Source organism: Syngnathus scovelli, chromosome 2 (assembly GCF_024217435.2).
Source record: "Syngnathus scovelli strain Florida chromosome 2, RoL_Ssco_1.2, whole genome shotgun sequence".
Taxonomy (NCBI): domain Eukaryota; kingdom Metazoa; phylum Chordata; class Actinopteri; order Syngnathiformes; family Syngnathidae; genus Syngnathus; species Syngnathus scovelli.
This window is the reverse complement of record NC_090848.1, coordinates 9843546-9860747: the sequence shown is the minus strand read 5'-3', so window position 1 is coordinate 9860747 and position 17202 is coordinate 9843546. Positions and strand designations below refer to the sequence as shown.

Here is a 17202-nt window from a genome sequence, read left to right as displayed (position 1 = left end):
ATAGGTCACATTAATGGTGGAAACGTTTTTGAGATGATTTACCTTCTGGATTTCGACCATATTTTATTGTCCATCTCTTTATTGTAATTTATATTTGAATGTTTATTTGGATTACCCAATCTGAAAATGCTTGATTACAATTGATTTTTTTCTCTTTTTCCGCTGCCAAAACATGGCATTGTTACTCGATCTTGAAGCATGCAGTGTGAATCCAGCCTTGAGTTTTTTGTTTTTGTTTTTTCCCGCATGAGTGCACATTTGGTCCTGACTCAACCAGCGTCGGTACAGCTAGGCAGACAATATTGCACCACATGAATTTTGTACTCGAGTCAACACAAAGAGTACAAAGGGGATGATTTCACAAATTCTGCATTGTGCGTGATGACGACAGAATTCTCTAATCCTAACCTTAAACCCTAAAAAGAAAACAATCTTTCATCTAAACCTAGTTCACAGTTACTATCACGCTATACAAAAACGCCCACTGGCCAATCACAGCACAGCACTGAGCGGCGTCACTACGTTGAGTTCAGGAGAGTATTGCATTTGATTTATTGTTTGTATTTTGTGTTGTTGTAGTTGCAGTCATAGCTAAAGGTCAATTAATCCAAATGGGGGAAATAGCTGCATAGTTAAAAAAAACGAATGTAAAGCAGAGGTAGGCAAACATAAAGATAGCATGTAAAATTAAATTTAAATGATGCTACATTACTAAAATCATGACCGGCTCGTACAACACTATATCACGCAATACATGCTTTAGAACATGTGCTATTTACATGGTAAAAGTTGCAACTCATATTCACCTTAGTATTTATACAGGGGAACATAAACCTGAAGAATTGAGTCAAGAATCCTTCAGGAAGGGGAGCGGAAAATAGTTTATGCTTTTTCCCTCCCTGATCTTAGTCAATCAGCATCCGCTCAGTGAGGTGACATCCGGCTTCGTGTGGTTTGCAGGGGTCGCCATCTTGTCTTTACAAGTCTCTGTTAGAGCAGAAAAAGATTTTTTTAAGCAAGACAACTCACAAATGAAGGGTTAGCATAAAGGAAAAAAACTCCTAATGTAAATTAAGGATTTTGGTTAATATCGTACCATGTAATCAGGGTAATACAGTGTTTCAAAGAAAGTTTGACATAATGCTAAGTTGCTATCAATTGCTATGCTAATAAATATATAATATATATATAATATATCTTTTCTGGACTTCCTGCAGTTTGCGTACTGGGCAGACTCCTCCCCTCGGGTAGGCACTATCAAACTATGCACACTTCAGCAGTAGACATTTAAACAGCTTGTTCCATCTTCCCATTACCTCGCTAAACAGTTGATTCAAATACCATAGTTGTACTTTGCAACTTTTGCACAAATCCGTGAAATAGTATTACGGCACGGATCATTGCAGTGGCAGCGCTCTACATAATTGTACAACTGTCGATCAATATTCCACAGCACTAGACACTTTAAAGTACATAAGGACTTTTTCTGCATCCTTTCACAGCAACTGTCTCTGCTACTGGTCACTTTAAATTGTGCAACGGTCATCAACATCATCTGCACAACTGGCATTGCATTGTAATGACCGCACCGCTTTATCTTTGCTTGATGACTCTCTGCATCGTTACATCTGTCATTGGGTGCACTAATGGTACTCTTTCATTACGGAAAGACTTTGTCTACTTATGTGTCATGTCTTTGTTCATCGTAATTGCTTATTACTGCAAAACTAGTTTAGCTCATATTGCCGGAGACAAATTCATTCTGTTTTACATACTTGGCCAGTCAAAATGCTTCTGGCTGTAATTGCGAACAAATGGTAGGCTATGCTACAGTGTAAAAAAAATAGAAACATAAGGAGATTTTGTTTTCAAAAGGATACTAGAGCCAATGCTAATAAATTATAACTGTAGTAAGGTGGCACAATGAAAAGACAGACTGCGTTACCTCATGTCATGCAGTCAGGTTATATTCTGAGTAATAGGTCGACTTGATAACATGCTAAGAATTGTTAAACTAATACATGGCAATAGCTACACAAGGTCATTAAGACAACCCAAATTTGTTTCAATGTTCCTTGATAAAATGCTATAATGCTCAAAATAAATGTATGCCAATATGTTGAACTATAGGACCAAAAAGACAATATAAACCCATAAGGATTTACTCTTTAGTCATTAGCAGTGTATAAATGATAGGAGTGAATGTAAAAGGTAGTGTTTCCACTCCGTTTTGTTGATGGAGAGCTTTTAATGGCAATCATGCCAGCGCAGTCGCTTGAGGATATGGAAAATCGTTGACGTTCACGTGGCTCTTAGCAACACTCGAGAGCTCGGCTGACCATGATGTTCTTTGTTAGAAAACAAGCAGGTTGTCCTTTCAGACAAATAGAAAGCGCTTCTTTCAGCCAGCGACGGTTTTGAATTTGTGTGCGTTTAACACAATTCCTGGAAGGATTTCGAGCAGGTGTAGGCAAGCTAGGGCACACAGGTCACAAACAGCCCCACTTTGCTTTCCAGTCCTCTGGGCATTCATGTTATCGAGTCCTAATTTTTTTGGGCATTTATTTGTCATTTTCCCATTTTCAGTTTCAATATTTGTGAGCGTTGCTGACGTGTGTGGGCCACGTGGCATCAATTCCCGCTCAGTGGCAGTGTGCATGTTGGTGAGGCTGGTTGTTCATCTCGCTATGTGCCCTACGACTGTCTGGTGACCAGTTCGGGGTGTCATCTGCCTTTCGCCCGATGTCAGCTGGGATAGGTTCTCTGAACAGGATGAGCGGTGTTGAAAATGGATGGATGGATTTATTTATCAATTTTAGCATGAAGTAATTGGTTAACTGAGTTGTAAATACAAAAAGATTGCAAAATAAATAGTATGTATTTTGAATTAATATATCAAAAGTACAAACTATTTGTTTAATTGAGTTGTAAATACAAAAGAATGCAAAATAAATATGTATTTTTAATTATTATATTAAAAGTACAAAATATTTGTATATTTTGTATTTGTGAATCATTTTTAATATAATTATCATTGTTGTATCATCAATCAATTAACTCATAATAGTTTAATAAAATAGACTAATCTACATGTGAATTCGATGTATTTTTTTTCTTTTTTGTATAATTGTTGAATTAGTCATTCAAATTAAAATCATTACAAAAATAATAATAAGAATTACATATTTATTTGGCATTTTAGTGGCATGATTATTTATTCCGCATTGAATGAGGGCAAGAAAATGGCTGGATGGATCGTACAGTAATGGCATAATTGTGTTACTTTTGTAGCGCGTTACGCTCAACAGTGAGTGTAATGGGCATCATGGACAGCGTGCACATGGCTCCGAATTGAATTAGCCCCTCCTCGTTCACTCTAAGATTGAGTTTTGAGATGTTGTGCTGTTGTTGCTCTACTTTCTATGGCTTTTGCTTGTGAGCGGTTTTTGAAAAATATGTCCGATATGTCCACAAAGAGGCCTCATTTTCATTTCTGTAACGGCCGTGACAATAAGGCTTGAAAAATTAATTCATAACTAAATCAAAACATGTATTTAGTAGTCTCACCGAAGCCAGGCTACACTGGCTCATTTCTGTGTTGTTGTTTTTCCTTGACGTCCTAATGGGTTTTGTGAGGAAAATCATCTCTGGGCAAAGTGCAGATTTGCAGGCAAATGACTAAGTGGATGTTGGACTTGAGCTGGGAAAGTCTGAATTGGTTGCCCAATACAGAGCTTCTTCACACGAGCTTTTTTTGACGGGGTGGGGGTATGGAAAGCACTATTGAATACCAAATGTTTATTGGTTTGCCAACAGCTAGTTTTCTGCGCACCACTAATAATTAAGCATTATTTAATAATCTGTGCACCTCCACATTTTAGAGATGTCATGGATTTCATTCATAAATATGTGAACAGCAAACCTTGCATGATGTTTTTGGGCACAATCTGATGTGAAATATGAAGGTGATTCTTGTATCATTTTCTAGAATTTGTGCTGTTTTGTGTACTAAGTCACCATAGTGGACGCTGGGCTCTCCAGGGGTGAGCAGGAAGCAGGTAGCTTCTTTCTTGGTCCGATCTCTTCCCCGGGGGCAGCGCAGTGACCATTTTTCACTGGGGGACAGTGGCTGAGTCAGGCTGCAGCCTTCCTCCTCAGAAAGGGTCACATTTGCGTCGCCGTTCTGTTTGGAGTCTGAAAAAATAAGCCAGATAAATGCCAACGCTTGCAGCCACTGCCCCCGCATTATGTATACGCCGTGCACTTCTACTTTGAGGACAGCGGCTGTCTGACCTGTTCGGCTGTCGTCGGCCGCCAGCGGACACGTGTCGCTCTGAGTGCTTTCCCTGCACGAGTTGGTTTCCGACTTCTCGAAGGATGCCGAGTTGGTCTGAGCCTCGGGATTGGGGTTGTGCTTATTCTTTTTCTTGGGCAGCTTCTGCTTGGCCATGGCTAGCGAGTAGTACATTCCAAAGTTGTTGACTATGACCGGCACAGGCATGGCGATGGTCAGCACCCCGGCCAGAGCGCACAAGGCCCCCACCATCATGCCCAGCCACGTCTGCGGGTACATGTCTCCGTAGCCTAACGTGGTCATGGTGACCACGGCCCACCAGAAGCTGATGGGGATGTTCTTGAAGTGCGTGTGGTTAGCGCCCGTGGGATCATGCGGGCTAGCTCCGATCCGCTCGGCGTAGTAAATCATGGTGGCGAAGATGAGTACTCCCAACGCCAAGAAGATGATGAGCAGCAGGAACTCGTTGACGCTTGCCCTTAGCGTGTGCCCAAGCACACGCAGACCCACAAAGTGTCGAGTCAGCTTGAAGATCCGAAGGATGCGCACAAAGCGGACCACCCGGAGGAATCCCAGGACATCGTTGGCCGCCTTGGATGACAGGCCGCTCAGACCCATCTCCAAGTAGAAGGGCAGGATGGCCACAAAGTCGATGATGTTCAGCGAGTTCTTGATAAAGAGCACCTTGTCCGGGCAGCATGCAATCCGCACCAGGAACTCAAAAGTGAACCACAGCACGCACACCCCCTCCACTAAGGTGAGGACGGGCTTGGTCACCATCTCCAAGCGCTCCTCCTTTCGCGTCTCATTGCCCACCAGCACCAGCTCCGTACGGTTCTGCAGCTCGTTGAAGGCTTCGTGGGTCTCCAGGCAGAAGGTAGTGATGGACACCAGGATGAAGAAAAGGGACGCCAGCGCCACTCCCTGGTGAAAAAACACCAGATGATATTTCATCGTAAACCTTCTCAGAATGTTTGTGAACTATAGGAAGTGACTCTTGACCTGTAGCACTAGAACAATAGTGACACGTCTGGCTCCCTCTAGTGGTAGCCCAAAGAATCACTGAATGAGCTATTCAACCTGTCTTTTAATAAGAAACCCAAATATAGTTGAGCGCAAGTCCTGATTCCAGACTAAAGTTTATACAGTTGAAGTACGAAGGAGTGAGAATCTTGTGGGAAGATTACTTTGCAAAAGGCAATGGCTAGCCTGCTTGCTAACATCAGCCATTCATTTCAGCCTCAGAAAAATGGGCGCCATTAATCCACGCGACAGAAAAGACTATTATTAGCCAGTCCCTGAATGATTATGCTATGTCTGAATTTCCACCACCTCTCTTTTCAAATCAGCTTAGTCGTTAAAATGTAAATTACAAATGGTATTTTGAACTGATGCTACAGACATTCCAACTACAGCGTTGGAGAAGAAGGCTAAAAATCATCACCCGAGCCCTTTAGCCTGTTTTCTCAACTACTCTGCCTTGGCTTAGTGACAGAAGGGTTTGTTTAGTGCTGGTGAAATACGTGTGACTTGCAACCCGAGTGAGAAGAAAGTGGTTTGAACAATGCACGGATGGAACACGGTGAAAAGGTCTATCGTGTGGAAGGTATATTGAGTTGGATGGACCATTACATATAATGTCAACATGTTATGTTCGAGCTGCACATTTGATCCGTACACACTGTGGGTTGTGGTCATACAGTCAGCATACTGATTAAAGATTCATGTGTAACATGGTGCAAATAATGAGAAACAAAGAGTCATACCGTCCCTTTATCAATGAACAATATGGCACGCCGTCAGAAGATTTAATGAACCCGTTGATAGTTTACTAAAAGCCTGAACAAATTGTATCGCCCTCGCTAAATAAATAATCCCGCAGCTGGATAAATAATTCTGCTATCTGTGTGTGTGTGTGCATGTGTTTGTGTGTGTGTGTGTGTGTATTCCATGAATGTGTTTATACATTGTGAAGCTACTCATCTCCCATTTAGGATGAAACTCAACCACTGCTTTCGGGTCAAGTTAGGTCGGGTGTGTTTTATTCACATTTGGCCAATTGCCACCGAATTTCTTAATGATTTAAAAGGTGACACCGAATTAAATTGAAGTGTTGTGCCAAAAATTAATTTCAATTTAGGTCTGTGCTGGAATACTATGTTCATGTTTGAAACAACTTTATAGTAGTGCTACAATATTTGAAACTCCTGCTATTCAACAAATGAGTAAGTTAAGTCTTTTTTTTTGGGGGGGGGGGGGTAGAATTATTCATTATGTTGTCTGATCTCTTTGCATGAAGGCATGAAGGTGAATCTGAGTGCTTATGAAAGAGAGCCAGTGATCACACTTCACCAGTGGAAACTTTAAACAAGTTGAAGAGATTTATCAGGATGACCACGTGGCACGCACGCACGCACGCACGCACACACACACACACACACACACACACACACACACACACACACACACACGATACAGTCAGGCCATCCAAAAGAATTGTAATAATATGTGATGGTCAGACACTGTACACTCGAGCATGTTTACATCATATTTAATAGCTTGTGTACCCTCCAACTTAACATGTTTACATTGTATTTAATGGTCCATGCACCGTAATCACAACACTGCACCTTTTCAGCACAAGTGACAAATATTTGGCAGCTAGCCTGAGAACCTAATTTAGCAGTCTACATGTGTTCTCCATGCTCGTCCTTGTCAAACATCAAAAGTACACACCAGTCACAATGTGAAGTACTTAGAACATGTAGAATGGTCAATTTGCTTCTCCCTAGCTGACATGACTTGTGTTTAAAAGGTCAAGATTTTCATTTCACCTGAAATATTTTGTGTAACTGTATTCAAATGTATCATTGAGCCAAAAGGTGATGCCTGAAATGTGATCAAGTTCAAGGTTGCTGACAAAGAAGTCCATTAAAAGCTCGCTTAGCTCTTCTGCCATTAGCGTGTACATTAAATGCTACTTTCAGATGAGTGTATCCACCATAAAAGTGCTACAAGAACAAGAAGCCTTTTCTCTCCACTAAAAACGCTTTTTCCTTTTTGCTGATCCTACTAATAAAATGATGACATCTGAAGCTCAGCTCAAGCAGACGCCGGTAAAGGAGACATATTGTGCATTTTGTTTTTCAGGATTTAAAATGGTTACAATGTGTCTGTGAAATGCTTTCATCACTACCACAAGGATCAAGAATAATAGTGGTTTAATTTTTCTCATCCATCCATTTTCTACAGTGCATGGTTATTATCATTAGGGTCATGAGTGAACTGGGACATAGCCCTGCGGATTTTTGGTGACAAGTGGCGTCCACTCTGAACTAGTTACCAGTCAATGGCGGGAAGCATATATGTTAACAATGGACTCGCCAGTGGATGTAAGTGTGCATATCTCCCATGCACCTGTGCACAGTGATTAATAAATTTAATCTCAAATATAAAAGTGAAGCAAAGCCAATAATGATCTTGAAAGTGATTTTCTGGCATTAAACATCTTGTAGTGGGATTAATAATGAGCTATCAGGATTTTACTTTGTGGTGTTTGTAACTTTTTGATAATTGCACATCCCTTGGGTCAAATTGACCAAGAGACATTGTTGTTTCTCTGAAACAAAAGCTATCTGTTGTTTGAGCAACAGGTGCCTCCCCCCAATGAAGATGTCGTAATAATAATTAAAATTCTAATTAAGCGAGATGGGGTTGGATTTAGTTCTCAAAATCAAAGCAACCTATTAAAAGTGGTAGTGGTGGAGAGAGGTATTTTGAAAAAGCAGGAAACGCATCAAAAGTGTTTTCCTCGTGTCAATAGTTATTATAATGAAATTACAAAATGATGGTCAATATCGACCCTGTTGCTGATCTTGAGAAACAAAAACTACCTGTTGTTCAGCAACACGTGTCCCTCCCCAAACTCACCCTGGCCGCTTTGGACGAGTAGGGGTCGTCAAACAGGGCCCAGATCTTGGGCTGCCAAACTTCACAGCAGCCCCTTGACCTGCCCGGACACTCCTCGATGCCAAAGCGGCGCGGCGTATCTCCGTCGTCATCGCCGTTGTCGTCCGGCTCGGGCGGCTCGAAAGTCTCCAGTGCTTCCTCGGCGTCGCGGTGCTGCCGGTAATTCATCCAGCAGCAAGGCTCCACGTCCGTCTCGTCGATGCCCCAGAAGGCCAACTCCTCCTCGAAGAGCGGCCCGCACACGTCGGCCGGGCAGTGCAGCTTGCCGGTGCGGTAATAGTTGAGCACGTAGGCAAAGATGCCCGGGTGGCGGTCGAAGAACAACTCCCCGCCGGTGCTGCTGCTGGGCGGCGGCGAGTTGCACGACTCATCGGAACCCACCTGCGGCTCCGGGTGGGCCAACCACGCCAGGCGGGTGCCCGGCAAGGTGCGCAGGGTGCTCTTGTAGGTCTCGTGGCGGGTGCCGCCCACATTGATGATGATCTTATCCGAGTCTTCACCTCTGGACATGTCCTCCTTCAAGCATGATTTGGACGGAGGCTTGTTGCCGGACTTGCGTCCACGGTAAGACGAAACGCACACAGAGCTGATCATCGTCAAATCGGCGCGCTGGATGATGACTAGCTCCTTGGGTCAAAACATCAAGCGCGCCCTCATCGCAGCTCCGAAGCTCAGCGAAACCACCTGTTTGCCAACCAAGCGCGGATGTAGCTCACTTTATAGTCCGGCGCGCGGATCGCAGCTTGTGCGTTGTCGGCGCTCCTTGCAAAACCTCTCACGCCGTGCGCCTTTTTTCTTCGGATTGTGCAACTTTTCCCGCACCCGACCAATCCAAGGAAGACATTCAACAGTTGGAGCAGATGTGCGCCAGTTTCCCGGCGGGGATTCTCTGTTGATGCGATGCGTCTCTGCCTCTCCCAGCGACGCGACGCCGCGCAGCTCGACAACAAGCTCTGCTTTAACGCTTTCACTGCTGGCTCGTCACGCAACCACTCCCTCCCCATAATGTCACATGTCATAATGGACGAAATAATATTAATATGTATATTAATAACATTTTAAAATGAACGTACATTTTCATGCATGCAACGATCTTTAAAATTAGACCCAATTCCGTTTCAGCACTCGACTATAAATGTTCAATGTTATTGTTACTATTTTTTATTTATTTATAGTCTTTACTTGCTATCCCAGCATTAAATGTTCCAGAATGTCAACAGAGGCTGAAATATGGCAGCAAAGCGCCATTCTTTTGTGGGAACGAAACTCCTCAACTCATTACAACATTGAAACCAAAATGACACATGGTGATGGAAAAGCCCTCATTTTATCTAAATAACAAGCCTCAATTCACCAGGATTGTTTTAAAGCAAACTCGGACACAATTGATGTCACGAATCGTCCCCGGTTGTTTTATTATGTGTAGGTTGTCATGGTTACTGTCCGCGTCTGTGTACTCGCCCCTCCCTTCCTGTGTCTACTCACAACTTATGTACTGATCACAGTCACCTGCCTCTCGTTACCTGTCGCGTATTTAAATCCTGTGAGCGTGTCACACCCTTTCCGGGTTATTTCTTGTCTCATGCCTCTGTCAGTTCTGTTTTTGATTGCCATCTCTGTCGGTCAGTCCCGTTGATATTTGTTAGGCCGTTAAGTTATGATAGTTTGCCGGTTCTGTTGGCTTGTTCCCCTTATCCTCCCTTCCAAGTACCTTTTCCCTTCAATAACCCTTCCGATCCGTGACAATCGAATACTTAAACAACTCCTGTCTAGAATTGTAGGCTGTGACATTGTCAATCATTTTGCTGGTTTGGCCTGAGCAAGAAAACGGTAGATACTTTTTTATTTCCAGAAAATAATAGGATGGGTTCCCAAAAATACGTTTCTTTTTGTTTTGTCTTTCAAACCACCAGCGGTGGATGCGATAACAGTTTCTTTGTCATAAAAAAAAAAGAAAGTAGAAAAAAAAAAGCTGTGCGGGAGAAACCCAGTGTCCACTTGCCTTCTATACGTATGCCATTGCGAAAACCTCACTCGTCATTTGCTCTTATCTTCTACAAGAGGTGCGAAATAATATGAAGTGTGTCTCTTATCGATATAGAGATCGACACAGGATGTATTTTATTGCCATTTCCGGGAACTTTATCACTCCGGGGCTCAACAACTTGTGAGGCGTTTAAATGCGCTTGAAAAAGGCTACACATAGCGACAGCGTGCATTCGGAAATTACTCTTCCATAGTGCGCATGTGTATGCATGTTCGGAGAGAGCGCGTATTCCCTTCCCATGCTTTTTTTTTTTTTTAAAAAACTGTTTCCATCTGGACAGCCTGATGTACTGGACGCACCTTGTCCGACCGGTATATTTAAACAACGATCTGAGTTTCCTAATTGTTGGAATGAACCAGCGCGACCTCACAAAGTATTTTCCAAAGCACCCACACTCCGATACTATACTGCCGCTCAGTGGGCATTTTAGCAACGTGTTTTAGGCGTAATCAAATTAAATCAAAACAAAGATTTAAAAATTAATCATGGAATAATTTTATTTCATATACGACTACCACCACAATAAATTTAGAAACATACAGCAAAGGGATTTTTCATCCAATATTGGGCGCACTCTAGTGTTCACGGCGCTCTTAGCATCTCCCCATCTCACCATAAATAGATGATTGATAGAAAATGATCTCCACCTTGGCCAATGCTGGTTCTCTCTTTCAAAGCATTATAAATAATGGACAAGTGCATTCTCCGTGGGGGGAAATGAATTGAAATGGACAGTCTAATGTTATACCTCTATTTTTCTTTCTTTCTTCCTCTTCTTGGGTGCGGCGATATTATAAGTAACACCCTGGAAATGTATTTGGTGTGTCTTGGCAATGTAAATCCTTGGTTGAAATTGGGACGTGATTAGATAAGCAGAATTGCTCAAAACTAGTTTAAAATTAGGCTACATTAAAACTAATTTGAAAGCATGCCAAGATACTAGACTTAGTTATGGCATCAAATTCAAGTGAATCTTGTAAATCACTTTGAGGATGTTATTTGCTAATGTTCAAATTGACAAAAAGTTATTGAATTATTATAAAAACATGAATTCTAGACATTTTGATAAATTGATTAGGCTTTTTTATTTTGGAAATGCAGTACAAAAAAACAAATGAATGTTTATTGCATTGAAAGTTAAGAAAACACAAAAATAATTTAAAGTGAAAGAGCCATGCATTGTAATTCAGTGCAAGTTCTGGCGTCAAAGCCATTAAGAAAGACAACTCTTTAAAAAAAAAACACATACATAATATGATAATACTACAAATGGCAATACAATCAAATACTGTTAAAAGTCTGCACCAGTCAGACACTTGCTGTATAAATTATTCCAACAACCTGAAATTGGTCTCATATAGATCTTGAATGATTGGCCGCCAATAATGGCCATTACTATGCTGTAATTTCACAAATGATCACTTCAAGGGCTATCCTTGTTTAAATGCGTTTAAGGCCCAATGCAATGTTGTGGCATACCAGCAGCGACCGGCCTACGAATAACCCACAAAGTCATCAGGCACTGCACGTAAACGCTCATTTCCACGCTCCCTGATTCCAAACGTGTTCCGATCCCATCCCAAGCGAGCGCTTCAAGATTCGGAGCAAGGCAACAGGTCGTATTTGACGTAGCCCACGCGGTCCACCAGCTTGGTTGAAGTCAAGCGCCAGTAGAAGCGGTCCCAGTAGAAGTAGGTGTGACCTAAAGCAGACATGTTGTGGGACATACATTTACGATAAAACGGGAAGAAAATCAGATGCAGAAATATATAGAAGCCAGTACCAGAATACAGAAACAATTCTGATATGCTGCCTCCCCGTCAAGCATGGCACTTACCGTTGAACTGGAAGGCATCATTAGGCTGACTGGGCACGCCGCCAAAGGTATTCTGTGTGTATCGTGGGTAGCCCTTCTCATCAACCTTTTGCGTCTTTACATCCATCCTGTATTGACACATCATCAACATATTAAAGTTAGGTCAATTTTATCACTCCATGTGTGTTTTGATAAATTTGAACTCACCTCCAGTATTCCTCCCCACTGAAAAGCAGCACTTTGTATTTTCCCCTCTGCAGTGCTCCCTGTACCACCTTCACGCTGGCAGGGAGGCCGAGCTTCTCGATGTTACGTGGGCCCACATAGCTCTGTCCTGTGTACACCCAGAACTGGCTCCCTAAAAAGATCACAAAGGGGACACATACATGTAAAATGCAAGTGTTCTGCTTGGGAAAGTAGTACTTGTCTTTTGGGCATGTGCAATGCATGAAGCTCACATACCAGAGAAGAAGTAGAGATACCCGGTGAGAAGGTCCTCAAAGGCGGCATCGATGACTGTCGGAAGTGCTCCCCAACGCTCAGAAACTCGAAATGGACCTTTGAGCTCGCCATTATTTCCTCTGCCGGATTTCTTCCAGTAATATCTAATGAGCAAAAAATGCATGTTCGACTGTCGGGCGACTCAAATGTGACACCAGGTTGTTTTTCTTACCCATCACTGAAGAAATATAAATCTTTTTTAATGACGGTGATGGTGTCAAATTTGTTGACTTTGCAAATGTCTTTGGCGTTCGGGTCCACGGTTTTTGGGGTGGTGGTGGTTGTCTTTGATATAAATGGGGTGGTTGGCCGAGGTGGTGTGGGAACTGGGCCTTCCCTGCGGCCTGAAAACAATCACAATGTATTTCAAAAAAGGCACAATACAACATTTTGAATGATAAACATTCTTCAATCGTGGTACCGCTTGCCGTACCGTAGAGATACTGAATGCCGGCGACGTCGTCTCTATGCAGGGAGAAGTCCTCAACGTAGGTGTACATGGGGTACATGAGGGCCTGTCGAATGTTGGAGTGATCCAGACCAAGTGCATGTCCAAACTCGTGGGCGGCCACCAGGAACAGGCTGTAACCTGCATAGTTTGTGAAAGAAACAGAATTATAAAAGAGACTTTGTCATGTGTTGTGTACAAAGGGTTATGATACAGCCAAGTGATCGTGTTTCTTTTTAGACTCTTGGCTGCCTCAAGCAACAAGCAGCCACTCATTTACATGAGACATAGACTGCCCCCCAAATTTGAAAAAGTTTGAATTGGATTGAAAAATTTCAACCAAAGAGGCAAAATGGTTTGAATCAGAAATTTGCTTTTGATTTAAGCAATACCCTCCTTGAATCATATTGCATCCCTTGTGTTGAGAAATGTAACGATTATTTCCTTTAATTTAATTAACTTGAATAGCTTAAAGTTATATATTAATAACCATGATAAAAGCTGCAGGCATAACCCATATTAAATTAAAATTAAAATCATAATCCCAGTGAATCAAACTGAACTGACTCAATCAAGTGACTCAATTTGTGGAAAAAAAAGAAGGTTTTTTTTTAATTCCTCACCTTTATCACGACAGAAGCCCCATTTCTTGTCGTCATCATAGCTGGCGGTGGTGGCACACCACAGCCTTCCGTCACCACGGCCCTCGTTGGTGCATGCGTCATAACTCTGGCCCAGGAAGGTGAACGGGAAGTGGCACGGCTCCCCTTCGGAGTTCCCACCGGACACGGCGGTATCTGTTCATGTGGTGACACAAACATCAGTAAAATGTGAAGTAAGCTTTGGTGACTTTGGAGAAAATCCCATTTCCAATGCTAAGCAATATGGCTAAAACCCACACACACCTCTACTGGGACAGAATCCATATTTCTTGTCCTGGTCAAAATTGTTTGTGGTGGCACACCAGCGGTAACCGTCATTGCGGCCTTCTGTGGTGCATCCGTCGTACTCCTTCCCCTCGAAGGTGAATGGGAAGACGCAGGGGGCGGCGTCCGCGTTCCCTCCAATAGTGTACAGAACTGTCGGTATGGGAGGAACAATGTGCATGTGTGTTACGTCATCTTGGTTTTGCTTCTCCATTCATCAGATTGTCAGACTCACGTTCACTGGGGCAGAAGCCGTATTTTTTGTCTCGGCCAAAATCAGCAGTCGTGGAACACCACGGGAGGTTGTCCGCGCGGCCGTCGGTGGTGCACGTCGAGTAGGATTTACCCTCAAAAGTGAAGGGGAAGTGGCACAATGCACCCTCAGCGTTCCCATAGCGAGTCTTCACCACTTTTGGAGACAAGAGAAAGTGCTATTCATAAGAGAGAGCCAAGGATTGAGGCCAATAAAAGAAAGGCGTCAACTACCTGGTCCTTTTCCCAACGTCCAGTTTTCATCGTCATCGAAGTGGGCGTCTCCTTGGATCCCCTTGCCGGGGGGGTATGCGTGTGCCAGGAGGCCATCCTTGCCATCAAAGGGGTAAGGGTCTCCGTGGTCTGGAAGATGCCAATACAAAACAATATTTTTACTGGTTGTATTCTGGGCCTCTTGATCATGAGAATGGTCAGTGGGCCGGGTAAAGACCGCAGTTGGCCGAAAGTAGCCCGCTGGCCATAGTTTGCACACCGCTGATTATTGCCACTGTAAGATCTAACCAACATCGTATCAGTAATGCTCCCAAAGATGAAGCCAGTGGCACGTACCGCCTTTTCCAAACGATATCATGATGTCCGCTGTCCCATCATAGAGGCGAGTGAACGTCAACGGTGTGACGTCGCTCCACACCTTGAAAGCTCTGGCAAATGCGTCGTCAGTCAGTTCGCTGTCCAAATCTGGAGAGTAGTTCAAGATCCTGTCGGGGAGGATGCGGCACTAAGTGTCTATTTCTCTCAATGTTTTTTCAACAAATATTGTTTAATAGTGGTATCACCATGACCAACATAAACAAAAAAGCATCATGGAAGTCTTTTGTCGATCATTCCCTCAACTCACCTGTAAGTGACGTCATTGTGGTCCCATTTAAGATCTCCCTCAAAGGTTTTGTAGTTGGCCACGTCGGGAAGGCCACAGCGCGGCTGCTTCATGGCTTCCACGGTGGCTGAGTCTAGCTGACCAGTTTCTTCCAGACCCAGATGCTGCTGCATCTTCTTCAGGGCATTCGTGGTGGATACCATGGACTGGAAGCCGCTGCGCTGCAGCTTCTCCATGTAGCCAAACCTGGTCAGGTAACTCTGTGGAATGAGTCCAGGTGGTGAGAAAACACTGCAGCTGATAAGGCAACATGTGCCTAAGGATGGGCTGGGTTGTGTCATTCATCCATTTTAGAAATTAAATTCTAGATTCTTTGTTAGGACAACAACTTTATATAAATAAAGCAACATTTATGTTATTTTATTCTATTTAATTCTCTCATTCTTCCCCTATTGAAATGAACAGAAATGTCAATCTGTTTCTTCCCAAAATAAAACACCAGCAGTTTTTTTTTTTTAAGAAAAGATAAGAAAATAGCATTCAATTCAATATATAGTACTTTATGAAAACAAAAACTAATGAAATAACTAAAGGATCTTTATTTTTCCTCAACTCAATGGACACTGTGCTTTTGTTCCTGGTGTGAGCACTTTGGCCAGCTGGGGGCAGCATAACACAAACATGCAGCAATACACGCTCCTCAGTAAGCCACAGTGTTATTAGTTGTTCTTTGCAGAGGATAAAGAACATGCAGTAGTATAACTGTGGGTATTATTACATTATCCGTTTACATGTTTTTTTTACGTGTTGTCCACCATTGAATTAATATCTCCGTTGCATAAAGGTGCTATTCGTTAGCCTGTTAATAGCGTTTCTTGTTATGGTATTGCATCGTGATAATGAACTTTAAGGCAAAGTTATGTGGTTCTTTCGTGTGTGTGTTTTTTTTTGTTGATGGTTATTTATTTATTTGCCTCTGTAAAAACATCCTAAATTTACCTTGGCACTATAAAAATGAACTTGCCCTGCCCTCAGCAGCAAATATTTTATTTTACCTCACCTGTACAACCTCCACGAGAAAAAGGTATGAGACAGCTGTGGCCTTACGTTTACACGAGGGCCAACCGAGCCATGCAGTTTGACGGCTCATTTAGAAAAAAATATTATTGCGAGTCTAAAATATTAATTTGTTTTGTGTTTTTGTGGAAAAAAAAAAAGCAAGAGCAAACATTTTTTTGTATAACGCCTTTGTCATTTCGTTTTTCTGTAAGGTAAAACTGTCAAAAAGTGTAAATCAAATTTTTGTGAAAGTCCTAGCGCCAAGAATTTCTTTCCATTCCAAATCTCCGCACAGCTTGAGTGCTTTGTGGAAGCTCTCTTATCAAGACAACATGCACCATCTGTTACTCACTTGTGCCAGCTCCATATCTGTCATGTTTTTGATGATGTCTCCTGGAAACGTGACATGGATAGACTTGAGGGGAAGGCTCCATCCTTCCCTCACGGTGCTGAAGCCCCAGAGCAGGCACACAAGCAAAGCGCAGGATCTCATGGCTGAGCCCCTCTGTGTGGATAAAAACAGTCAAGATGAAATGCACAATCCGTCGAGTGTCTTCCTCTTGGCGTCTCGCCGCTCTTGTGTCCTTGTTTAGGTTTGCACGGCTTTTTATGCAACTTTGCTTCTTAGTCACTTCACCTCATTCTCCACCCTCCAGCAACCTCAACCCTCCCACTCTGAGTACTCAACACATGCTATCGGTTTAATTGACTCCAGAGGGAATTTCCAAAATATTCATATTTGACTTTGCAACAACAACAAAAGGATGGGCAATGTTTCGAGTAGTAAATGCACCCTTGTGGAAAACTACTATACTGAAAATAGCTTATTTGAATTCACTTAATTTGAACATCCACACTAGTTGCACATAATCAAAATGTGTTAAACTGACAATTTTCAGCTCCTCTCCAGTGACGTTCTCAGGGGACATCATCGTGACCCTTCAAATTTGTCCCTGGCTACACTGCGCCCCCCCCCCCAAACAACACCTTGGTAAGGTTCGTGTTACATTATATCAAGAACGTGACACTTGCTGACTTGACGTAGAGTAGTG

At 42.7% G+C, this 17202-nt stretch overlaps 2 protein-coding genes across 2 annotated transcripts; both read right to left on the bottom strand.

Moving 5' to 3' along the window:
* Window positions 1–293: 293 nt before the first annotated feature.
* kcnc4 (potassium voltage-gated channel, Shaw-related subfamily, member 4) lies at window positions 294–9210 on the bottom strand. Its single transcript, XM_049754069.2, has 4 exons — window positions 8225–9210; window positions 4294–5218; window positions 4018–4194; window positions 294–987 (listed from the first exon to the last, which is right to left on the bottom strand). Exons 1-4 carry the CDS (start codon window positions 8855–8857, stop codon window positions 914–916), a joined length of 1809 nt encoding a protein of 602 aa, XP_049610026.1. The 5' UTR covers window positions 8858–9210; the 3' UTR covers window positions 294–913.
* A 2160-nt stretch (window positions 9211–11370) lies between these two features.
* Window positions 11371–16756, bottom strand: mmp9 (matrix metallopeptidase 9). The gene is made up of 13 exons (XM_049754417.2): window positions 16503–16756; window positions 15113–15351; window positions 14824–14972; window positions 14488–14616; window positions 14237–14410; window positions 13981–14154; window positions 13699–13872; window positions 13061–13216; window positions 12800–12971; window positions 12589–12731; window positions 12334–12484; window positions 12148–12254; window positions 11371–12012 (listed from the first exon to the last, which is right to left on the bottom strand). Exons 1-13 carry the CDS (start codon window positions 16641–16643, stop codon window positions 11903–11905), a joined length of 2019 nt encoding a protein of 672 aa, XP_049610374.1. The 5' UTR covers window positions 16644–16756; the 3' UTR covers window positions 11371–11902.
* Between the last annotated feature and the right edge of the window lie 446 nt (window positions 16757–17202).